General features: G+C 36.8%; 1 protein-coding gene across 1 annotated transcript in view; it reads left to right on the top strand.

Annotated features, from left to right (window-relative positions):
• Window positions 1-26,199, top strand: part of SMARCD1 (SWI/SNF related, matrix associated, actin dependent regulator of chromatin, subfamily d, member 1) — a 1,197,111-nt gene that overhangs the window by 742,237 nt on the left and 428,675 nt on the right. The window contains exon 7 of the mRNA XM_044083818.1: window positions 16,814-16,915. Coding sequence (XP_043939753.1) covers window positions 16,814-16,915 — 102 coding nt within the window. The remainder of the gene's footprint in view (window positions 1-16,813; window positions 16,916-26,199) is intronic.

Below are 26,199 nucleotides of genomic sequence, written 5' to 3'. Positions count from 1 at the left end.
TGTATACACTTCTAAAAGCCTATTTATAAAGTATCTATGTAGTAATTCAAATTTCCATAACGTTTGTTTGGATCTCAAGCACAGAATATGTCTGCACATATTTACATTTCCCACTTATGTTCTTCAAAACTCATGCAAGCCTGTGACAGGAAGTCAGTAATTTGTCATACAAACAAATCCACAGCACATCTTACCTAAAGCTGCCTAGACTTTAATTTAGGACATTTCGATTTACAATCACAAGCAAGGAATATATCTACAATTTTACATTTTCCATTTATGTTCTCCAAAATGCATGCAAACCTGTAACAAGAAGTCAGTTGTTTATCATACGAACAATTCCACAGCACATCTTACCTAAAAAGCTGCCTAGACTTTAACATAGGACTCAGGGGTATGCATTCATTTAATCCATGACCTCTATCAGTCCTTAATCTTACTATCCACTTAGCTTCCAGCTCTTCAGTGATGTTCCGTAGACCCTCCCCCCCTTATACTCTCATATGTTCTCCCTATAACTAGAAATTTAAAGGCATGTTCCATATCATTATTAATAGTGTGTCTAGCCAAGTAATTCACTTTGTTCTTTTTATGGATGGCATAAATGTGTTCTTTCCTTCAGAGACCTGTCTGTCTTCCCTACATAGAAACTACGGCACACTGTGCAATGGGCCAAATAGACTAAATGCTCTGTTTCACAGGTGGCGTTTGTCAAACTCGTATGTCTTTAACTGATCTGGATGTTTAAACTTAGAAGTGTGTCTATATATTTACAAAAATTACATCTGCCACATTTTTTGTACCTTTTTCTATGGCTGGCATTATGGGGCCATGCTTCCTATCATTAACCTTAGGTTGACAAAACTGAGTCTTCAAAGATTTATAGCTCTTCAGTGAATACTTGGGTTCTCTTGAAATTAACTTTTAAAAATTATAATGGTGATTATGACAAGTGTTTTTAAAAGGATGAGTACTTACATACCCGATTCACATCCTTTGATTACAGCTTTTGAAAAGCTTTGTTTAGATGATTTTTATAAATTGTATGTTTCTGACTCTGTCCATAATAGACATGGAGGGGAAATATAATTTAACAAAATCTGAGTTTCAGGCTTTGAATAATTTACAGCCTTATAGTCCCGTTAACTATTAGACCAGCTGATAAAGGTGGTCCTATTGTGTTATTTGATACACAGTGATATAACAATGATATGATTAATATGCTCTCAGACCATTGCTTTTATTCTAAAATAACCCCCAGACATGTTGAATTTATGACTAAGAAAGTTAATGATGTTTTTAAAGTATTATTTGATGATGGTTTGATAAACAGCTGTTTGGTTATTTGTCTGTTAAAGATGCTCTAGTACCTGTCATTCAAGGCCTGCCCAAATTACACAAGACCCAGTGCGTTCCCCCCCCCCCCCCCTTACGCCATATTGTAGCTGGAAGGAACTGGTGCATGGAACCTGCTTCCATCTTTGTTGAAAAACAACTTAGACCTGCCTTTAACACATGTCCACATATTCTAAGGGATACCCAGCATTTTTAAGTTATCTATTTTTATTTATGAGTACTTATGAAAAACATGGAATATCAGATAGTTTGTATTTAGTGACTTTAGATGTCACTTCTGTCTTCACGGTTATCTCGAATAATGAAGGGCTTGCATATGTTAAGCCATTTTTGGTTTGATTTTGACATTAAGAAGGTTGAGTTTATATGTATTATTAGATTGTGTCTTGAACAGTAATGTGTTTGTATTTGGCAATGACTTCTATTGGCAGAAACATGGCGTAGCCATGGGCACATCATGTGCCAATAGCTACGCCAATGTAGCCATGGGAATTTGGGAAGAACAGTTTGTCTTTAATGGGCCCTTCGGTAAACAAGTTATTTTTTATCGTCTGTTTGTGGACGATATTTTTCTATTATGGGAAGGTCCCTTTGAAGTTTTACATGGTTTTATTTGTTAACAACACTACTTCGTTTTTGAAATTTTCTCATAAAATTTCAGGTGATTCGGTAGAATTTTTTGATGTCAGAGTAGTTTGTGACACTATTGGTTACATTGCAACTGAATTATATAGAAAGCCGTGACATTGCAATCATTTTCTTTATAAGGAAAGTATGCATCCACCATGAGTGTTCAAAAGTGTGGTTAGGAGCCAGATTTATAGAGCCTCAAGGCTGAATGTTAAAGACTCAGAATTTGTTAGACCAGTTCTCTAAAGGAAGCCTTGCTACTATGGGCTATACACACAATGATGTAGCTGAAAGTATTGAAGTTGTTTCTGGTTTAAGAACTAGCAGGGCTAGGCCCTATTTTGGTGAGAAATATATTGATAACTTGCAGGTTCAGAAAAGTGATAAATTAAAGGTATGTTTGTTCTATTCAAGTGAAATTAAGCAGTATAGAGAAATTATTGAAAGACACTGGAGTATTCTAACCACAGATGATATCAGAGGTATAGTAGATGTTAGACTTGGATTTGTCTACAAAAATATGAAGTCCCTAAAGAGACGTCTATGCTACCCAAGGAATATGCCAACAAATGAGTCATGGATGCACTACTACATGTGGACATTGTCAAGTTTGTAAATATATTGACAATACAGGTAAATTTAATTATCCTGATGAAAGTAAAATATACAATTTCAATGTCTCTGCAACATGCAGTAGTACCCATGTGGTTTATTTGGCTCACTGCTCAGTCTGTATGAAGTTTTATGTTGGTGAGACCGACAGATCACTTAGAGATAGGATTAAGGAACACTGTTGTCATATAGGTAAAGGTGATAGTGCTTTATCTAAGCACACTGTAGATACAGATACTTCTCATCATTTTAAGTTTATGGTAATTGGACGTACCTATGAGAAGATTAGGAAAGGTGATATTAGGAGTCAAACTTAGCAGTTAGAAGCCAAATGGATAGTTAGAATGCATGGAGACTATGGCCATGGCCTGAATGACAGAATACCTTTGAGACCTAAACTTAAAGCCGGACCTTTAAATAGAAGATAGTGATTCAAAATAGACGCCAGACTACTACTACTACTTTTGGCTGCTCCCATTAGGGATCGCCACAACAGATCAACTGTTTTCATTTCTTCCTGTCCTCTGCATATTGCTCTGTCACGCCAACCACCTGCATTTACTCTCTCACCACATCCATAAACCCGATCTTAGGCCTCCCTCTTTTCCTTTTACCTGGCAGCTTCATCCTTAGCAGCTTTTTCCCAATATACTCTGCATCCCTCCTCAGCACATGTCCAAACCAACAAAATCTTGTCTCTCTGGCTTTGTCTCCAAACCTTCCAACCTGGGCTGACCCTCTAATATACTTATTCCTAATCCTGTCCATCCTTGTCACACCCATTGCAAATCTTAACATCTTCGACTCCGCCACGTCAAGCTCTTGACTCCTGCCTTTTTGTCAGTGCCACTGTCTCCAACCCATATAACATAGCTGGTCTCGCTACCCTATTGTAGACCTTCCATTTTACTCTTACTGGTACTAGTCTGTCACAAGTCACTCATGACACTCTTCTCCACCCACTCCATCCTGCCTGTACTCTCTTCTTCACCTCTCTTCCACACTCACCATTACTCTGAACTTTTGATCCCAAGTACTTAAACTCATCCACCTTCTCCACCTCTACTCCCTGCATCCTCACCATTCCTCTATACTCCCTCTCATTCACACACATATATTCTGTCTTAGTCCTGCTGACCTTCATTCCTCTTCTCTCTAGAGCATATCTCCACCTCTCCAGGGTCTCCTCCACCTGTTCCCTACTCTCACTACAGATGACAATGTCATCTGCAAACATCATAGTCCACGGGGACTCCTGTCTGATCTCGTCAGTCAACCTGTCCATCACCATTGCAAATAAGAAAGGGCTCAGAGCTGATCCTTGATGTAATCCCACCTCCACCTTAAACGCATCTGTCACTCCCACTGCAGACCTCACCGCTGTCGCACTACCCTCGTACATATCCTGTACTACTCTTACATACTTCTCTGACACTCCTGACTTCCTCATACAATGCCACAACTCCTCTCTAGGCACCCTGTCATATGCTTTCTCTAACTCCACAAAGACACAATGAAACTCCTTCTGACCTTCTCTGTACTTCTCTATCAACACTGTCAGAGCAAACATCGCCTATGTAGTGGTCTTTCCTGGCATGAAACCGTACTGCTGATCACTAATCATCACCTCCCTTCTTAACCTAGCTTCCACTACTCTTTCCCATAACTTCATGCTGTGACTGATCAGTTTAATCCCACTGTAGTTACTACAGCTCTGCACATCACCCTTATTCTTAAAAATCGGTACCAAAACACTTTCTCCATTCCTCAGGCATCCTCTCACTTTCCAAGATTTCATTAAACAATCTAGTTAAAACCTCCACTGCCATTTCACTTAAACACCTCCATGCTTCCACAGGTATGTCATCTGGACCAACAGCCTTTCTGTTCTTCATCCTCTTCATAGCTATCCTTACTTCCTCCTTGCTAATCCACTGCACGATTCACTATCCGCACATCATCCAACTTTCTCTCATTCTCTTCATTCATCAACCCATCAAAGTACTCTTTCCATCTGCTCAACACACTGTCCTCGCTTGTGAATACGTTTCCTTCATTATCCTTTATCACCCTTACCTGCTGCACATCTTTACTAGCTTGGTCCCTCTGTCTAGCCAATCGGTACAGGTCCTTTTCTCCCTCCTTAATGTCCAATCTTTTATACAACTCTTCATATGCCTTATCCTTAGCCTTCGCTACCTCTCTCTTTGCCCTGTACCTCATCTCCTTATACTGTTGTCTACTTTCTTAATCTCTCTGTCAATCCCACTGCTTCTTCGCCAACCTCTTTCTCTGTATACTCTCCTGTACTACTTCATTCCACCACCATGTCTCCTTGTCCTCCTTCCTCTTTCCAGATGTCACACCAAGCACCTTTCTAGCCATCTCTCTTACTAGCTCTGCTGTAGTTACCCAGCTGATTGGTAACGCTTCACTGCCACCCAGTGCCTGTCTTAACTCTTCCCTGAACATCACCTCACAATTGCCCTTTTTCAAATTCCACCATTTGATCCTTGGTGCTGCCCTCACACTCATCCTCCTCTTCTTGATCACCAATGTCATCCTACAAACCACCATCCTATGCTGCCTAACTACACTTTCCCCTGCCACCACTTTACAGTCTCCAATCTCCTTCAGACTGGCCCTTCTACATAAGATATAATCCACCTGTGTGTATCTTCCTCCACTCTTGTATGTCACCCTATGCTCCTCCCTCTTGTTAAAATACGTATTCATCACAGCCATGTCCATCCTTTTCGCAAAATCCACTACCGTCTGACCTTCTGCATTCCTTTGCTTAACACCATACCTATCCATCACTTCCTCATCCCCTCTGTTCCCTTCACCAACATGCCCATTGAAATCTGCTCCAATCACCAGTCTCTTACCCTTGGGGTACAGTCATCACCACTTCATCAAACTCACTCCAAAATTTTTCTTTCTCATCCATCGCACACCCAACTTGTGGAGCATATGCACTAACAACATTCATCATTACACCATCAATTTCCAGCTTCATAAACATCACTCTATCCGACACTCTCTTCAACTCCAAAACACTCTCTTAGCATACTGTTCCTTCAGGATAATGCCTACGCCATTTCTTCTCCCATCCACACCATGATAAAACAATTTGAAACCGCCTCTGATACACCTAGCCTTGCTCCCCTTCCATCTGGTCTCTTGCACACACAATATACCAACCTTCCTTCAGTCCATCATATTAGCTAGCTCTCTCCCTATGCCAGTCATACCTCCAACATTCAAAGTTCCAACCCTCACTATCACAGTCCTAGCCTTTACCTGCCTTCGGGCGTGCCTTCTCCCTCTTCTCCTGACTCTCATAAAATATATTTAAATATTAATATTTTTATTTTTACATATAGTGTGTGTGTGTGTGTGTGTGCGCGTATATATATATATGTGTCTTTTTTACACAATTGTATATGTATGTATGCTTTATAGGGTAACCTAGGATGTTTATATCTTTAGATGTTTACATATTGTTTGAGTGTGTTTTTTAATGTATATATCTTTAAGAAAGTCTGTTAGTCATGTGGTTTTCAATTGGTGTATTTAATGAACTGAATTCTCAATTGTGTTATGCATCTGATGAAGTAGCTCTGCTATGAAAGTGCTTATGCTTTATACTTGCTCATTAAAAAACGGATTTAGTTTGGAGTTCTTTTGTCGTCCTTGGATCCTGTTTTACAATTTATATGTGTGTGTGTGTGTTTTATATATATATATATATATATATATATATATATATATATATATATATATATATATATATATATATAGGATTTAAGGATTTAAAAATTCCAAAATTCCTTTTAGGTTACCCATTTCCAACACTTGTAATTGTCGCGCCTTGTACCCTTTGCCATTCTTGCTACCTAACTGCTTGGTGGTACTTTGAGCTATCATTGTTGTTACTTACTTTTTTGCTGTATACCTCTCTGGTATTAGTGTTGCCATTGCCGGTATTTTATCCTAGCTGCTGTAATTTTGTTCTTTTGTTAGTTTTCTTTTGTGGTGTTTTACTAGGATGTCTGATAAACTGACTAGTTTCAAAAAGTGCTGTTTGTGTGGACATGAGATCCCATTCTTGGATGCTCATTCTGTGTTTCTACTGCCTTGAACAGGTCATCTTACTATTGCTCTTCAGCAGTAGATGGTGAGGTATGAAGTGTGGGCCTGTTCTCCTCAAAGGAGAACCATCAGCTCCCTCAAGTTTGCAGAGAGGAATCTGGATAAGGGAACACCTTATCCTTTCCCATGGAATGGTGTCTTGTTTTACAACCTTCTGTCCATTCCTTCGCTAATAAAAGTGCTGCCAAAGATCTGCTTTGAGGGACCAGGACCAAAAATGATAGAAATGACCCCTATTCATTCTTTCTGCTTGTCCATCTAGTGAAGGAACCACATTTTCGTCTACCGTAATCTGTAAACCTGCTTACGCAGAAGTTAGCTTCTCTGGTGCACCAGAATTTCCAAGGTCTCAGGCTGACAGCATGGATGATTTGGTGTTTACTTTTTTCAAGGACCTTTTGTTTGAATATAAAGGGGGCCAGAAACTCAGTGCAATGAATTCTTATCTGGCTAAAAGAAGAATGTTTTCCGTTTGTGCAAACAAAACAGCTGCAACTTGGCTTTTGCAGGACTGCCCATAGTACTGGCATTCTTAAAACCTTTGTTGGCCTGTATCTTTTAGAAACTGCACAATCTCATTGCTTTGATAGTTGTAGATAGGCATTTTCTTTTCTATCCATCCTCAACCCCTTTTTCCCATTTTGCATATGGAGTTGGGGTGTTACTTCAACAGTGACCATCATCTCAAGCCAAGGTTTACACTGTCTGAGGGCTAGCCCTGCCACTGTAATTCATTAGTGCCACTTATTTACACACACACTCACACCTACGTCCAATTTAGTGTCTCCAGTTCATCTACTGCATGTCTTTGGAATGTGGGAGGAAACCAAAGCACCCAGAGGAAACCCCACATAACCGCAGGGAGGGCATAGACTGTGCACAAATGGCATTCCAGCCAAGAATCGAACCGGAGAACCTCTTGCTGTGAGGCAACAGTGCTAACCGCTGCACCACTGTGGCAACCATTCTAATTTAACTCTTTCCCACTTAACTGCTTTTCCACAACTTACATGATTATAAGTGTTGCAATGTTTTCAGTTATGGTTAATGTTACTGTTCTACTTTCCTTTCTCCCTTTCATACTGTATACTTTAATCCCTTCCCTCCTGTCTTTTACCCTCATTTCCTGACTCTCTCTATTTTAGGATCCTTTGCTGTCTGTAACCTTCTAGGGGATTTAACGATGTGAATATGTCTGAGGTCTATAAAATGTATACTCTCATTTCTTATTTAATTTATGATATTGTATTGATAGCTTAATGATCATTACCTTTGACCCTTTTGTTCTGTATAGCCACACAAAGACAAAGGGAATCAGCATGTCCTCTATCAAATGGAACCAGGGGCTTTGCAGTACCTTCTCTTCCTCTCTCACTTAAGGTTTTAGTTAAGCCAGAGAAAGAGACAATTGTCATTCTGATGTCACCATTTTGGATTAGATGGACGCAGTTCTACTAGCTGGTCCACATGACATATGGAGACAACATGGGCTTTCCCTTTAACATAACTCTCTTGTTTTATTTGTTTATCCTTTGACTGGGTTAGTCTCACTAGGCTTTGTGACCTCTTTTCAGGGGAAATTTGAGGCGTTGTTTATAGCGATTAGTGGAAATTTGTCCAGAGCACAATGGAAATTCTCCCTACTTTTTTAGGTAAATGTTGTCAATCCTTTTACATCCATCTTGGCTAACCTCTAGCTTATAATTCCAAAAGGAGTGCAGTCCCAGGAAGGAAGATCTCCAAACAGTTAAAACCAGCTTTTATTGTCACAAGACACGCACAAAACACTTCAACATTAACGCTCTTCCAAAATAAATCGCGTTTTCGTCCCATCCACTGGACTGCATCAGATGCTAGTATAAATTAACACAAGCATTTATATACCTCTAATAAAACCAATAAACCAATGAAAAAGCTTCAATTAAATTTGAATGCACAAATCAATTCACATTTTGGGCTCATAAATATTCATAAGTTCATCTTTCCATTAATACAATAAAATAAATATCCATCCATAAAATAGTTTAACTCCATATTCTTATAAATAATTAAAAATACTATTAAATATTAATAAATAAATACATAATTAAATTATAATTCTAAAATCTTGTATTTATAATATGAATGTTCATTACTAAGGAAAATACATTTTATAGCACAATACCTCCATCTGTTGGTACAAAATTATATTACAACTAAACTAAAATTCATAGTTTAGCTGCCTTTAGTTTTAAAAGGGGCAAAATAGACACATAGGTTCATAGGTTCATAGGTTCATACTAGGCTATCTGCCCAAGGGCATTTGCAAGCCTAGCCCATCGTTTTGTGGCTTACGCCACCCCTTAAGTATGGGGAACTATACCCGTTATTTTGCTGTGCCTCTGTCGAGCAGTGACACTGAGGTAATCCCTGGGGTATATCTGCGATCTCCCATCCATTGGTCAAGATTTCTCTTGAACAAGGCCAGCGAGGTGCTCTGCCTCACATGTACCGGGATTTTGTTCCACAGCATAGGGAGTCTTTGGGTGATGAATCTATCCCTCCAGCACGTCCTATTAATAGCCGTGTCGAGGTTTAAGTCTCCCGCCCTTGTGGCTCTGATGGATCTAGATTTTTTGAGGTGAAGCATTTTCATCAAATCTGGGTTTGACATGGCCTTGTATGTTAGGCAAAGGTCACCTCTGAGCAGCTGTAAGCGACTGAATAGAGCTGGAGTTCTTTCAGTCGGGCAGCATAGGACAGATTTTGAGACCCTTTATCCTTTTGGTGAGGAACTTTGTGGCCTCTCCAGCTGCTGCAAGTGTCGGGTCAGATACATTCAATGGGGCATTGTACTCGATCATTGGTCTGATGAGTGATGAATAAAGGGAGACTATGACCTCCCTTGATCTAGATGAGAATCCCTTCATGATAAGGTGGGCAGTGTAGAAGGTCTTCCTAACTACTTTAGCTACATGGGTGTCGAATGACAGACTACTATCAACCTGGGTCCCCAGGTCCCTGATAACTTCTTCTGTGCTCAGTGGATTGCCACCTATTTGGTAGCTAGGGGTAACCTTGTTTTTCCCGAAGGGTATGACTATGCATTTTTTGGCATTTAACTTTAGGCCGTGGCTCTGGCACCAGTTATCTGTTTCTGTGAGACCCTTCTGAAGGATATCTGTGTCAGATGTGTTTTCTACTATGGCCAGTTTGCAGTCATCTGCAAACTTTGTGAGCCATAACCCTTCTGTGTTTGCTTGTACTGAAAAGTAGATGCCAAACAAGAGTGGGCCCAGGACTGAGCCCTGTGGGACACCACTTGTGACAGGCTTTGAGTCTGACATGGCGCCAGCAACTCTGACTCTGTGGGTTCTGTCACTCAGCCAGTTTGCAACCCATCTTGTGATGTATGGGTTAACATTTAAGCTGATGAGTTTTTCAATGATACCCGAGTGGGTATTGTATCAAGGCCTTAGCCAGATCGAGGTAGGCTGTATGGACTGCCTTTCCTCATCAATGGCTTTGGTGACTGTTTCAAGAAGTCAACCAAGTTTAAAAGGCATGATCTTCCTTTGACAAAGCCAAACTGGGTTGGATCCAAAGTCTGCAAATTCCCAATGTCTTTATTTATGAGGTCCATTATGATCCTCTCCATGGCTTTGCAGATAAGGCTCGTCAAGCTAATGGGCCGGTAATTTCCAGGGTCGGTGGAGGCACCGCCTTTGTGAAGTGGGACCACAGTTGCAGTGCGCCACTCCCTGGGTAATGATCCAGAGGTAAGACTTTGATTAAACAGCTGTCCTAGCTGTGGGTTTAATTCCTCATTGAGTTCGTGGAGCACACAGCCGGGGACACCATCAGGTCCCATGGATGCTGTGTTTCTTGTTTTGAAGAGGGCAGTTCTCACTTGGGCGCTGGAGATGTTTGAGGGGGATGTAATCGCTTGGTATAGATATCTCTCCTTTGGGGAGGGGAGAAGTTTGCACTGAACCTGTCAGCCAGTATGTTGGCAATGTCTGTAGGATCAGTAATCTTCACATCATTTTGAACTAGTTCTGAGCATATCTGGGAGTTTCCTCCCAGGTTTCTAACATAGCTAAAGAAGGCCTTATGATTGTCTTTTGAGTCTTTAGCTATTTTTCTCTCGAAATTTGCTTTGGATGATTTTATGAGGGCTCTTAGTTTTTTACTTATAGTGATCAAGGGTGTCTTACCTTTTAAGGATTTTGCTCTATCTTGTAGTAGCTTCCTCCTTTTGTTGTAGAGTTTATTTAAATGTTCATTTAAACCTGGGTATTTACTTGCTTCAAGTGTCACTTGCCACCACAATTCTCTATACCCAATAGTATCTTCCCATGGACCTCCTCTAATCCCATCTTTTATATGTTCAATTACCAAAAAAAGAAATTTATTTTCTTTACATACCTTGGAATGTTTATATAATGCATTTGTTTCTTTTTCCTTTATTATATCATAGGTATGTTCATAAACTCTTCTTTTTAAGGTTCTCTCGGTTTTACCTATATAGAAAGATCCACACTTTACACAGATGGCAAGGTATACTAAACCCTTTGTCTCACAATTATACATTCCTTTACTAACAATTCATCTCTTCCTACTTTCTATATAAATTTTCTCCTTATTGGCCATATAACTACATTGATTACATTTTCCACAGAAATATGTACCTATCTTTTTAATACCATTAATATCCTTAATTTTATTCTGATCAAACTTTTTTTTTTCCAAGTAATCTTTTATATTACAAGGATTTCTGTATACTACTTTGGGTATACCCTTAGGTAGCCCCCCCCCCCCCAGGTCAGTAAATGCCATAAACCTTTCCCATTCCTTAAAGAAGGTGGTCCTGATATTATTTAAAACATTAAATTCAAAAGTAAAGGCATGTTGATATTCTCCATTATTAGTAAATACTTTTTCTTTTGTTCTTTGTTGTCCATCATTTATTTTTTCTCCTAATATAGGATGAAATTTATCTGATCTTTTTCTTTCTACCTCTAACCTAATATTGCTAATAAGCTCCTTACTATATCCTCTATCTAAAAACATTCTCTCCAACAAGTCACATTCCAATTTAAAATCCTCAGGCTTACTTGTCATCCTAGATCCCCTCACAAATTGCCCTTTTACTGTATTATTCTTGCAATGTGTAGGGTGTGCACTATTATAGTGCAAATAGGAATTACAGTACGTCGATTTCCTATATACTTTAGATTCAAAGGCATTGAGTCTTAAAACGTTTATTTGTGGATTTACGTGTGGTTTTTACTGAAGATTCCAATAAAGTGCGGTTTCACTCCTGGTGCGCTATTTCCATTTTTTGTTATTTAGATTCAAAGGCATTACTACATTTATAAATTTCTATATCCAAAAATTGTAGATTATTTTCTGAAACATTATAAGTGAATCTCAAAAAGTCAGAAGTCTCTCTAATATACGTCATAAATTCCTTTAATTTTTCTTCCCCTCCTGTCCAAAAGATAACTGTATCATCCAGGAACCTCTTATAGAGGTTCCAACAAGATTTAAAACTAGAATTAAGAATATATGTTTCTTCCCAGTTGGCCAAGACAATATTCGCAAATGTAGGTGCACAGGCTGCGCCCATAGCTACGCCTTGGGTTTGTTGAAAAAATTCCCCATTAAATATTAAAAAATTATTTTTAAGAACTATATCCATCAAATTTGTGCACGCTACTTTATCTTTGTGGCTCAATATTCTGTCTTGGAACACTTCTTCAAACATTTCCATACCTTTGGAACAGGGAATAGAAGAAAAGAGATCCACTATATCTATTGTTACAAATAAAATATTTTTGTTATACAACTGTAAATTAATATTTCTTAAAAGGTCCCATGAATCTTTTAAAATAGCTACTTTATTAGTCCATATATGCTTAGTCTTAATATCTATAAATTTAGCTAAAGGGAATGTCTTAGAACCATCTGCAGACACAATTGGCCTTAATGCAGGAGTCTATTAAATTCTTGTGTACCTTAGGGATACCATAAATTACTGGGATCTTAGGTTTATCCACTGTAAGGTAGGAGAGACTATTTCCATCTATAGTCCCTTCATTATACATAGCTTCTAATTCTATATCTATTCTTTTATAAGCTACCATCATTTCATTCTTGGACACCTCTGTATATTTTACTACATCTCTAAGAATTTGATTAATTTTTCCTTCATATACTATAGTATCCATGAAAATAGCTCCCCCACCTTTATCTGGTTTCATTATTCTAATATTTTTATTATCCTTCAATTCATTTAACACTCTATATTCTCCTTCTTGGAGATTCATATTAAACCTAGTTCTCTCATAAACCTTTCTTATTTCATTTTCCATCACATTCTCCAGATTTTTAAGTTGGGGATGCATGGGGGGATTATATGTTGATGGTTTTAATAACCTAAAATTAAAATCAACTTTATTCTGAATATCACCGTTGTTAAATATAAGGTTCAAATTAATTTTTCTCAAAAATAATTTTAAATCTAAAAGTGTTGAAGTTAAATCCCCTTTTATCTGGGGAATAAATTTAAAACATTTTCCCAGTAAACTAAAATGTTCTTTTTCAAGAACTATCTCACTATAGTTATAAATCGTAAATCCATTCAAAGTATTAATGATTCCTCCTTCACTTAATTCCTTTTCTATTAAATTAAGGTCCGGGTCAGGGGTACATTTAATTAATATCTCCCTTCCCCCTTCTCCCCCCTCTCATAGGAAAAGTTTCATATTGGGGTCTGTAAAAGGGCCTATATTCCTTCTCTATTGGGGGAAATTCCTTGTCATATTCATTCTCATTCCATACTTCTCTAAATTCAGGTTCCACTACCTGTCCCCTTATATAATTTCTATTTTCTTTATTATTATTTTTATTGTTTGTATATGTATACATAGCAGGTTTTGGATAACTCACATTATTTTCATAATCTTGCAAGTCCCGTTTCAGTTTATCCATTTTCCTGTTAATCAATCCATTACATTTATCTTCTATATCACCCCTTAGCTTATAGTATTTCTCTCTCTCATCAAAAATACCAAACATCAAATCTTCCTTAATAAGACCTTCTAGTTCATTAATGTCCTCTTGCAAAGTAGTTAAAATCCTATTATTTTCCTTTATCATTAATTTTAAAATGTCTAAACCACTTCTATTAAAAAGTTCTATCAATTCCTTATGAAATGTCGAGCCCAACTGAACATTATTTGGAAATTTACAAATTCTTAAACCTTTAGGAACTATGTTCCTACTAATGCATTCAGTTAAATACGCATTTTCAATAAGTGTTTTATATTTAAACATGCTTCTAGATAAATTGTCCAACATTTTATTAAAAGAATCTCCATTTTTAAGCCCTTTTGGGCTGTTAAAGTCCAGTTTAAAACAAAAACTTTTGTTAAGCCAGTCATTCGTTTCCATCATTGTACTTGAAGGGACAGTACCTGTATTTTTATTTTCCAATTGTCTGGTATTGTTGACACCTTCCGATCTATTCTCCACTGAATTAACATCCAAAAATGCTCTCTGTGTAGCTCCAGTGTTAAAGGATTCACTTTCCAAATCCGAAGAGTCGCCGGCGTGGAAACCATCGCCCATAAGCTGCCTCTTTCTCTTACTCTTTTGCGTTACCGGTCTCTCATTTCCGCTTCCTGTATTCCGGTTTGCCTGAGTATTAGTTCAGCATATCCTCTATCAAATGGAACCAGGGGCTTTGCAGTACCTTCTCTTCCTCTCTCACTTAAGGTTTTAGTTAAGCCAGAGAAAGAGACAACAATTGTCATTCTGATGTCACCATTTTGACTTAGATGGACGCAGTTCTTCTAGCTGGTCCACATGACATATAGAGACAACATGGGCTTTCCCTTTAACATAACTCTCTTGTTTTATTTATTTATCCTTTGACTGGGTTAGTCTCACTAGGCTTTGTGACCTCTTTTCAGGGGAAATTTGAGGCGTTGTTTATACCGATTAGTGGAAATTTGTCCAGAGCACAATGGAAATTCTCCCTACTTTTTTAGGTAAATGTTGTCAATCCTTTTACATCCATCTTGGCTAACCTCTAGCTTAGTCGTAGGCCTCAGTTTAATGTCTCATTTGAAGAATGGTTTTGGAAACAGCAATAGTAGTACAATCTAATACATCCTAATCTGCAAACTCTCGGGCTTTGAACTTGATTTCAGGACAGTCTGACAAAGGTATTTACTCTCCGCAAATGCTAGTAATGTTCAAGCAGCATTAAGGCCTAAAACAGTTCTGTGTAGGGATATGGCAAAGATGTTCTTATTGGTGCATCCGCTAGGGCATAGACTTTATTGTTAACCAGCATGCTTGAGACACAGCAATATTTTCCAGATTAATTTGCTAAGAGTCTTGTTTTTGCACTAAGGTAATCTGTTCAGCCTTTATACTTGTTTATGCAGGGATTCTCCAGTGTCCTCTAACTCTTTATACGGAGATGTTCCTTAAAGGTGCCCTTTGCTTTAGGCTGCCAAGAGGATTGCCCCCCCCCAACCTGGGACATGTCTTTTGTGATTGAAAAGATAACCTGGCAGTGTTTAAAACCTGAATGCACAGCAAAAGTCTAGGTTCTTTCCTAGAAAGCTATCTTCATAGTGACCTTGATTTCAGCTAGGATGAACTCTGTTCAAGGCCTTGATGTGTAGAGAAGCCTACTTTATTTACTTCAGAGCACATCTAAAGACAAACCTTTCCTTAATGCTTAAATTGGTCTCAAAGCCATTGTATGGAATCAAATAATGCAGCCACCACTGTTTTATCTCAACGGACCCCCCCCCCCCCATGTTAGGGAAATGGAAAAAAAATAGTATCCAGGGAGACTAGTGATTGTGACTGACTGTATTACCTTATTGCTATTTGAAAACCTTGGATGGGGGCATTAAGGTGCACTCAACCAGCTTCTACTGCTGCTGCACACAGGAACATATCTTAATAAAGTGATAATTGTGAACCTAACATTTGGATTTGTCATCACTTTTTCAGAGTATTACAAATTGGACCTCCAGTTAAGAGGAGAGGAGCAGGCTTTGCAACATTTGTACTATGATCTCATCCCCGTGGCTTGAGGTTAGGACCCTCCATTGTTTCCCTCGGTTTAATATCCCCCTAGTATTTGGAGTAAGACTGTAGCAGTGATATGATGAAAACAGTACTTTTACATGATTTCAGCACAACAGAAGATATTTGAGTACATAGAAAAGACATTTACAAAATGCAAATAAAATTGCTGCAGTAGGAGTCCCCATCCACATTCCCTTGTTTCAACTCACCTGTTGGTCATGGTAGGTGTTCTTGTTGGGACAGACCTTGCAGCTGAAAGGGGATACACATTTCAATGTTGTATGTATTATGTATGTTCTATTTTCTTTTCTATCAGATTGCCACATGTGGAGCAACCTCTGTGAAGCGTTACGTGTATAGTGAGTGATTGTGTCATGACCTTCTCTGAGATGATGTATTCCTCCCCACCCCCAATTTAATACTTTGACAAGCGTTAAGGACCCTGGCACACTTGGTGACTTTCTAGCTCGGGAATTCTGCTAAAGATAGCACAGGTTCTTGCTTTACAACCAGGTTTTCAATCAGTGCACTAGTGGGTGCGATGTAACCCATTGCCAGGGAAGGAGACTGTTGCTGTTGCATATTGGGTGGAATGATGTGAGACTGTGGCAGTTCTGTGTGATCTGCAGGTAAGTTTCCTTCTGCACACAGTTGTACTTTGATCAAAAAATGAGCACATTGGTGCAGCAGTTAACATTATTGCCTCTAAACATTTGGTTCTAAAGTCTGATCCCAGGTTTGGGGTGCATTTTGTGCAGAGTTTGTAGTAATTTCTGGAAGCTCTGCTTTTAATGTGACAGTACTAGTTGTGTGCTCCAGATTCCTGCATCATTTCCAGAAACTTGTAGTAAATATTTGTGTGGTATTCTAGGAAGCCTTTGTGATTTCTTTATTGTGCAAGTTGAATTAAATTTAGCCCTGTGTGATCCACTGTAGAAGTTAATGATATTTTTTTTCGTTGTAGTGGCATAGGACAGCTACAACCCAGGAAACTGATGGCTTTCAAGTGAAGAGACCGGGCGATGTTAATGTGCGCTGTACTGTGCTATTAATGCTAGACTACCAGGTAAGTAGATTCCACTTTTAACAGATAGATGTGTAAAGCAAGACAAGTTCAAGTCCTAGCCATTCTGGGGTGCATCTGAATGCACTGTGAGTTTAGGGAGGAACTGTGTATTTTAATAAAGAACATGCATGAACATGCCCCTATACAGTATGTAAAACATGTAATGTGTGCATATATAATGTGCAATATATACACACCCATGTACGTGTATAATACATACCTCTCAACTGTTTCGATTTTTGTATCCTATTTTTGGTCTGTTCCTCATAACATTTGTGGTTTTCTGACAAATCACTGAGTCATGAAGTCACTAAATAATTACATACATTTAAGTTTTCAGACCTTCAGCATTGCCGTCTCACAGCAAGAGTTTCTCCGGTTTGATTCTCTGCTGGGGGTGCCTTCACTGTGGAGTCTGCATGTCCTCCCTGCGGTTACGTGGGTTTCCTCCTGGTTCTCCGGTTTCCTCCTACATTCCAAAGACATGCAGTACGTGGATTGGACACTTAATTGGCTGTAGGTGTGTGGTACAAATGAACTACTGCAGCAGGGCTAGCTACCCAGCGGTATAAACCTTGACCAAGATTGCCACTACTGAAGTGACATCCCGACCCCATGTGCAAAATGGGAACAGAGGTTGAGGATGGATGGATGGATTTAAGTTTCAGATTTTTATATCCTTCAGAAAATGCATGGCAACACAAATCCTGTTATAGCAACTTTCTAAGTTTGTATGAGCAATTTTTAAAGTCTGTCCCTATTTTTGGGCCTTTGTCTCCCCATTATTTTAAGTTTTGTCCAGGTTTCCTGCACTAAGAGGTTGAGCGGTATGGTATAATGTGTGTCCATCCTCAACCCCTTTTCCATTTTGCACGTGGCGTCGGGGTGTCACTTCCACAGTGACCACTATCTTGAGCCAAGGTTTACTCCACTGGGTGGCTAGCCTTGCCATGGTAGCTCATTTGCACCATTCATTTGTGCACACACTGACCTACTGCCAGTTTAGTGTCCAATCCACCTACTGCATGTCTTTGCCGTGTGGGAGGAAACCCATGTGACTGCAGTGAGGACATGCAGACTGCACAGAAGGCACTCAAACCGAGAATCGAACCAGAGAACCTCTTGCTGTGAGGCGACAACACTAATTGCTGCACTACTCTCTCCCTCTCTCTCTTTCTATATATATATATATATATATATATATATATATCTATCTATCTATATATATATATATATATTATATATATATATATATATACACACACACACATGCACACACACACTTGTACATATACACACACCTTGTGTGTGTGTATGTGTATATATATATATATATATATATATATATATATATATATATATATAAAATGTGTGTGTGTGTATATGCTTAATTGTATGTGTGTGTGTATAATACAATCTATGGATGGATGAGGGTATGTATGTGTGAGGCAAGAGCTCTAATACCATGGGTTTTGCAATCCTTTGTGTGTAGGCTCGTGGTAATACCTGTACTATGCACAACCCCTAATGCCTTCCTTTACTTTGCATTTTACATTTAGCTGTTTGTTTTTCACTGTCTTGAAGTAAAATAGTTCCTTTTCCCATTCTAATTGTGCAAGATTGTGACTTCAGCTGCATGACTTTTGATTATATAATTTTCAGGGTAGTCATATTAGGAACACATCTGTTTAACTCCTGCATGCAATTATATAGACTAGTTTCAAAGTGTCATCTCAATAATTTTTCTTTGCATTTTTGGATCCAGGTTGCACAAACTCATTGTCACAGTTCAGGTGTTGATGGTGGTGACCAAAGGTGATGTGTTGATGGTGGTGGTGGTGACCAAAGGTGATGTTAAAATAGTGTTCTGAAAGATGTTTTTAAATATTTTGGTGCCCTGTTAACCTGCTGATAACCAGCTCCATGCAGCTCTATTGGCCCATTTGTTCTTCAATGGCTAAGTGTTGCATGCAGGCCATTCGTTCTCTGTGAGGTGAGAGCTGATTGCAGAACCATCATTCTAACAGCCATTTGGTCTTTTTATTAATGTTGCGTAAGCTTTGTAAGCTCTCTGCAAACCATGGGTTTTGCTGTACCAGGCAACTGAGTAAATGTCAAGAAAAATCCTACTAGGACAGCTGAACTTTGAGGTTAATCAGTCTCTCTAATTGATGGCAGGTGTGTTCCCAAGAAGACTGAATGCTGTAATTAAATCATAAGGTGCTTCAACAAAGTATTAGTTTAAGGGTGTGCACACTTATGCAACCAGGTTATTGTGTATTTTTTATATTTTTCCCCATAACAGATTTGTTTGTTTTTTAATTGAATTGTACAGGTTATAGGTCACATAAAAGGTGGGAAAAGTTTTGAAATTATTTATTGTAGTCTCATTTTTTTATATCACAAAAACCTGGCATTTTAACAGGGGCATGTACACTTTCTATATCCACTGTATATATAATTTATATGGGTTCCCTTCAGAATCTCGAAATCCTAAAACTTCGAAATTCATATGGTCAAGACCATATGATCGAAGTTTTATAACTTCAAAATTCTGAACAGAGATCTGCATATAGTGTGGAATGGGAGATTTCCCTTTTCCTTGCTGCGGTGAGATATCTGAGTTGGTATATTTAAGTAGCAGGGGTGCTTGCCCCCCTGCAGAAACGTTTAAAAATTTTGATATTCTGAAACATCGATCATTTGTTTTCGATCTTATGAAATTTGGTATTTGGGAAATTTGGGATTCTTAAATGAATCTATATATATATATATATATATATATATATATATATATATATATATATATATATATATATATATATATATATATATATATATATAATTTTTTTGTGCATATTCACTTTTTAAGACTGTTCACTCAAAGCTTCACATGATATATGGTATGAAGTTGTGTTAGAATTTAGAGTGATGAAGGAATGATGTGCAAAAAGGTACTGTAACAATGTCTAATGATGGGAAGGCCTTGGCTTGTTAAACGTGTCTATCTACCTGAGCTGATGTGAATACATCAATGGTCTTGGTGCCAGACGGGGATTGTATTGTATCAGCAGTTGATGATTTCCAGGGGAATGTAGCTTGTGGGTCGAAATGTACCCCAATTATAAATTAAGGTCTAGGTCTGTCTTTGTTGTGAGAGATCTTTTCTTTTTGGGTGTTGGGGAAGAATGTAGATGGAAGCCAGGTAATGCCCAGTTAATGTCACCTTTAAAGCTTTCCTCTTTAATATCCCTGTTTTTTAACTACAAGCCAAGTGCATGACTTCTGTTAAGTTCTGTTTCTGCTGTTGCCCAGGCTGTAGACTGTACCTGTACAGTCTTTAAGTGGGTACATTTGTTTTGTCATCTTATCTTTTTGTTTATGCTTTTACTAAAAATGTTTCATTTTGTTTAACATGAACACAGAACAATTCTTTTGAATTGTCACCAGCAGCAAAGAGCTACCACACCCAATGGCTTTTCATAGTCACATTTGCTCTTTCATTGAGATTATTTATCCTTTTTAATGCAAAATCTTTAATTGTATCAGTTCATATTTAACCTGATGCTTTTTTAAACTCCCATTCATTCCCATTTCGACGCATTGAGCTTGATGGAGAATTGCTTTTATCAAGGGAAATGCCAGAGTAAATGGAGGCTGAAAGCACTGCTATATTTGGCCTTGTATTTAAGCAAAAAAAGTGCATGTTAATGAAAATGTTAATGCACATAACCAATAGAAAGCATGTAACATGATTTGAAACTCAAACTTCTGTTAAAGTAAATATTTGAAATATTTCATTTAAATGCATTAATTCATGTTCCTTTCCAACTTAACCCAGTTTAGGGTCAGAGAGTGCCAGGAGCCTGTCCTGACACTTGGTGGCCACAAGGCAGACTTATCTCAGGGTAACTTTGTAGGTAAATACCAAAAGTAATAGTTATTTAATAATTAGGCTAATTTTGTATGGGATGGTAACCCATTGCACAACGCATTGCACTCCTGTACGTGTGCATGTTTGTACAAGTACACTCATCTGGGAGCAATTTGAAGGGTACCACTTCACTTGTGGTACGTCTGTAAGATGTGGTGACTACGCACATAAGACATCCGACCCAGAACTACGCTAGAGAACAGGCATTGTGAGGGAGAAATACTAACCAGTGTACCATTATGCTTCCCTGCTTTTAAATGCAGCTGTTTGAGAATGAAATGGCTGGATTCCATTTTTTGGAGGGGGGGGGTCAGGCCTAAGCCTATATTTACTGAACTGTAAAAGTAGATAGGCTAGGCCACTGTTACTGAATCCATAGAATTTTAACATGTTTGTATTCCTCTCTGTGGCCCCACAGACTTCCAACAGTGGTTTGTCCAGCCATGAAATATTTCCAGCTAATAATGTAGTTTATCTCTGGGAATTTGATAATCTTTTATTAAATAGGCATTATCTAGTGTACATTTTTGACTGACTTGTTATAACGTTAGCCAGATTTGGGAAACATTCAGCAGTGGTTAGGTTCATAGGTTCATAGATTAGTACTAGACTAACTGCCCTTTTGGGCCATTTGAAGCCTAGCCAGTTACCCCATGTGAGAATCAAACCGTGCACCTTGTGTCTTTAAGGTAAACACCTTAACCATTATGTCATCCTCCCACCCAGCTGTTTATATATCTCCAGCTTTGCACATTTCTGAATTCTCTCATCCCTGAGCGCTGGGAAATGTGTACTTGCTGTCAGCACATCATGATGTAACATACCAGGTTTAGAGGGCATGCTCAACTGCTGTACGTCTGAGATCTTTTCTGGCAGTTATGTAATTCGTATCCCAGGCATATAGACTAACAGGATTTAATGCCTAAACTGTCATGAACTTGAGTACAGTAGAATTGCTTTCATTACCTGAGAAATAGAACTTGAAACATTTCCACAGGTGCTAGCACTTCATGTAAACCACCTGCAGCAGGCAAAGATAAAACAAGCCTTCATTAATTCCTTGATGGTGGTGACTTTTGAGGTTTCCCAATGCATTCATTGCCAAGGCAGTAGGATCCCTAGCACAGTCCTATTTCTTTGACATACTGGTGGGAGTAGATGAGATAAATGGAGTCCATTAAACATCCTTATGCATAGTCTACAAATAAGACAGCCACAATTCACCTTTATTAGAGAGTGGCGAATTGAAAAAGGGTCTATGTTAAATCATCGAACACTTCAAAAAAACGAACGATGATTTATCGACCCCATGTAAGCGAAAGCTTACAATTTTTTTTTAAAAAACATTTTTATTAAGATTTGATAACAATAAATTTTGTTTACAGACATTCACAAAAGAAATAACTTGCAATTCAAAAACAAATAAACGATGGGTAAGGTCAACTAAAAGTATTTACAACAGTGTCTAAGTATAACAATATAATGGAGTATCAAAAGAACCATCATAATTTTATCAAACTATACTACTGTCTTTATCTGGAATATTTTTTAAATTGGACCACATATTATATGAAAAAGGTATTTTAACTGATCTTGATTTGATAGGTAAAAAACTTTCTTACACTGTGAAGGACACCAATGAGGAAGAGAAAAGGCAAACACTACTAAAAACTCCTGATGTCCACCACGGCAGTAAAACTTTAGTAAAATCAAAACTTTAATAAAAAGAATACAACATAAAATAAGCAGTCCTCAGTCTTCCGATAAGCGCTTTCGGCAAATAAGCTTCCTCAGATCATATAAAAAGGACTGTTCAGCTTTTGTATTACAAAATACAAAAGCTGAACAGTCCTTTTTATACGATCGGAGGAAGGCTTATTTGCCGAAAGCGCTTATCGGAAGACTGAGGACTGCTTATTTTAAGTTTTGATTTAACTATTAAGTTTTACTGCCGTGGTGGACATCAGGAGATTTTAGTAGATCTTGATTTGATAGTCATCATTTCTAACCAATACATTTCAGCAAAAATATTTTTGAATTCATCCTATGAAGGAGTATATTCAGATTTCCAGTTTCTGGTTATTGTTTTTCTAGCTGCTGTTAGGACAGACCATAAGAGAGGATGCTTAACTTTTCTTACACATTTGGGAATTGGAGTATTAAAAAGAATTAAGGATTTAGTTAATATAAAATTGTCTGTGAAAAGTGTTTGAAGGAGACTTAATTTTCTCCCAGAATTTCTTTAAAATTGTACAATCGTAAAACATGTGTGACCAATCTGGTTTAGTCTGTTTTACATCTCCAACATAAAATTTTATTCTTGCTAATCAATTCTTATTTGTGAAATGTGTAGAAAACTCTCTAAATTTCCATGCATAAATTCTCCATCTAAAAGATGGTGTGTTTAGCTGATTCTAGAATTATTTTTTATCCAATTCAGTGGGTGTCATATTATTTATTGTGGTAAAATTCCAATAGTTTTCTGGTATATTTTTTTACTTCTTTATTAATTATTCTGTAGATAGTTGATATTTCACAATCTATAGTAACATGTTGATGTATGTAAGAAGCAAAGAATTGTATTAATTTAGGTATTGGTGATCTTGCATTTTGTGGAATTAAGTTAATTTTATCAGACATAAATTCCATGAAAGATTGAAGTTGAAGCCATGTAGTTCTGTGTAGTTCATATTTTATCAGCTGTTCTAATGTATTTAAATTATCATCTTGAATAAACTGAAACCAAAAAATAAGATTTTTTTCTTTCAATGTTAAGATATTAGCCAAATTAGAAGAGATAACACCTTTAGTGTACGCAGTAGGAAACAAAATGAATATCCAGTTTTTATAAGTTATATTCTTATATATAAAGCTTCGAAAATCTTTTAGTAAATGTTTCATGTAGTGAGTTAAGTTGTTGGGGAACTTGTTTAAAGTTAAATAACTTTCAATAGTCCATTTAAAAGGATTATTTAAAACTAAAAGTTTATTGGAGTTGGTGTTTTCATTTATGTCAAAACAAAGAACTTCTAGGAATTCTTTCCATTTAGCTGTATAGTTTTTATTTAATAATAGTAGGAGAGTCTTGATCACTGAAGAGATAGAATGTAGTTCTAAATCTGTGAGGCGTATACCACCAAAAGACCAATCTCTCATGTGATTTGTAATTGATATCCTAGGTTTATTTGGTTGAAACATAAATTTCAAGATTAATGAATTAAATTCTTTGATTCATTTTTTCGATGAGATTAATGAAGTAGATTGGATAATGTAAAGAATCTTAGGTAAAATGATAATTTTGATGATTGATAGTTTTTCCTCCATCGTAAACGGAATACATTTCCAATTGTTTATTAAATTATTGATGGAAGAAATACTATTAGTGTAGTTTAATTATTTAGATATATCTTCTATATTCTCTGATAATGTGATGCCTAAATATTTTAAGCCTTCTTTATTAACCAAATATCTTTTATATTTCTGGTCCCAAATGTTGGTGTTTGAAGTGATAGAAAGTAGTCTCGTTTTATTATTATTGAAAGTTAAACCTGAGATCTTTTTAAACTTTTCCATAAAATCAAATATAGTTTCAAAAATTTTATTTGTTCCATCAACTGTTAATAAAATATTGTCAGCAAATAATTGTATTTTGGATGTTGTTTCTGCATTTAGACGGATTCCCCCAATATTTGTATTCATTCTTATATAATTAGCTAAGGGTTCCATTATAATAGTGAATAATAAAGGTGAAAGGGGACAACCCTGTTTGGTTCCTTTGCATATTGGTATTTTGTCAGATAGATATGAACCAAGTTTTATATATGCTTGGCTGCCTTTATATAGTTGGGATATTAAATTAATGAATTTGCCAGAAAAAGTATATGCTTCCAAAGTAAGAAATAAGTATTCCCAGTTAACCGAATCAAAGACACTATTTATGTCTAAGCTTAATAAAGTTAAGCTCTTCTTATATTCATTAGCATGATGAATAATGGTTAGTATCCTTTTAATACTATCAAGTGTATTCCTATTTAAAATAAAACCTGTTTGATCCGCATAAATTAGTCCAGGTAGAAATTTCTTAAGTCTGTTTGTACAAATGGTCATAAAGATTTTATAGTCAACATTTAAGAGATATTGGCCTATATGAGGAACACTTAGATGGTTCTTTATCCGTTTTCAAAATAGGAGAGAGGAGTATATTTACAGGAGGGAGGAATAGTAAATGTTGACATTTAGTAAAGACTTGGTGTAATAAAGCAATTGGTTCATTAGAAAATAATTTATATATTTCTGATATGATCCCATCATTACCTGGAGCCTTATTCTGTTTTAAGTTGTTAATTTGATTTTTAATTTCTGGGAGAGAGATTGGTCTGTCTAATGCCTTAATTTGTTGTTCCCCTAATTTATTTTTAGTGTATTTCTTAATAAAAGAACTTATTTTAACTTTTGAATCCAAAATGTCTGAATTCTGGTTTATCTTAGTGAAGTAATGTTTAAATTCCATTAGCATATCTCCCAAATCTGTTACCATCTTCTTATTTTTTCAGAATAAATCTCTTTAATATGATACATTTTATTTAGTTTTTTGGTTTTAATAGCTAGTTTCTTTAATGATTTAGGATTAGTCGAAACATTTATGCACTTTTTTCTAAATTAATCTTGGTTTTGTGATTTAAGATTTCAAAGTATTTTTTATTGAAGATATTGATTGTGTCAGTTCTGTTAGTTTTAGATATTTGATTTTGTAATTTAGCTTTATCAATTTTTTTTCTTTAAGAGATTTTAATTCTTTATCCCCTAACTTTATTTTTAAGATACCAATTAATTATTCTCCCATATAGGTAAGCTTTCAAGGCATCCCATATATATATATATATATATATATATATATATATATATATATATATATATATATATAAATAATTGAAGTGCCTTCAACACGGTTTGTTTTGATAATTTTTTTTGTTTCAGAGTTAAAGTTTTTGAAATCGGGTAATGTGGTTAGATATGCTGGTTTTTCTTCTAATTTGAGGGAAATAGTTGGAATGCATTAGCAACTCAAATGTTATTGCATTATGATCTGTTAATGGGCATGTTTGTACTCTAACCCCTATTAGATTATTAATTAATTGGTTTGATATGTAAATTCTGTCAATTCAGGAGTACGTTCCATGTCTCGGAGAATAGTATGTATCAAAAAGTGAATTGGATTCTGCAAGATCATTAATATCTCTCGTATGGTATGATTCAATGAATTCAGTCATTTTTTGATGTAATCATCCTTTTCTTGAAAGCAGTAGAGTCTTTTTCGTTTACTGTACAATTGTAGTCTCTTGTAAGTATG

Source organism: Protopterus annectens, chromosome 9.part0 (genome assembly GCF_019279795.1).
Source record: "Protopterus annectens isolate FY-2018-M chromosome 9.part0, PAN1.0, whole genome shotgun sequence".
Taxonomy (NCBI): domain Eukaryota; kingdom Metazoa; phylum Chordata; order Ceratodontiformes; family Protopteridae; genus Protopterus; species Protopterus annectens.
The sequence above is the reverse complement of the archived record's forward strand: the minus strand, read 5'-3'. Positions and strand labels throughout refer to the sequence as shown.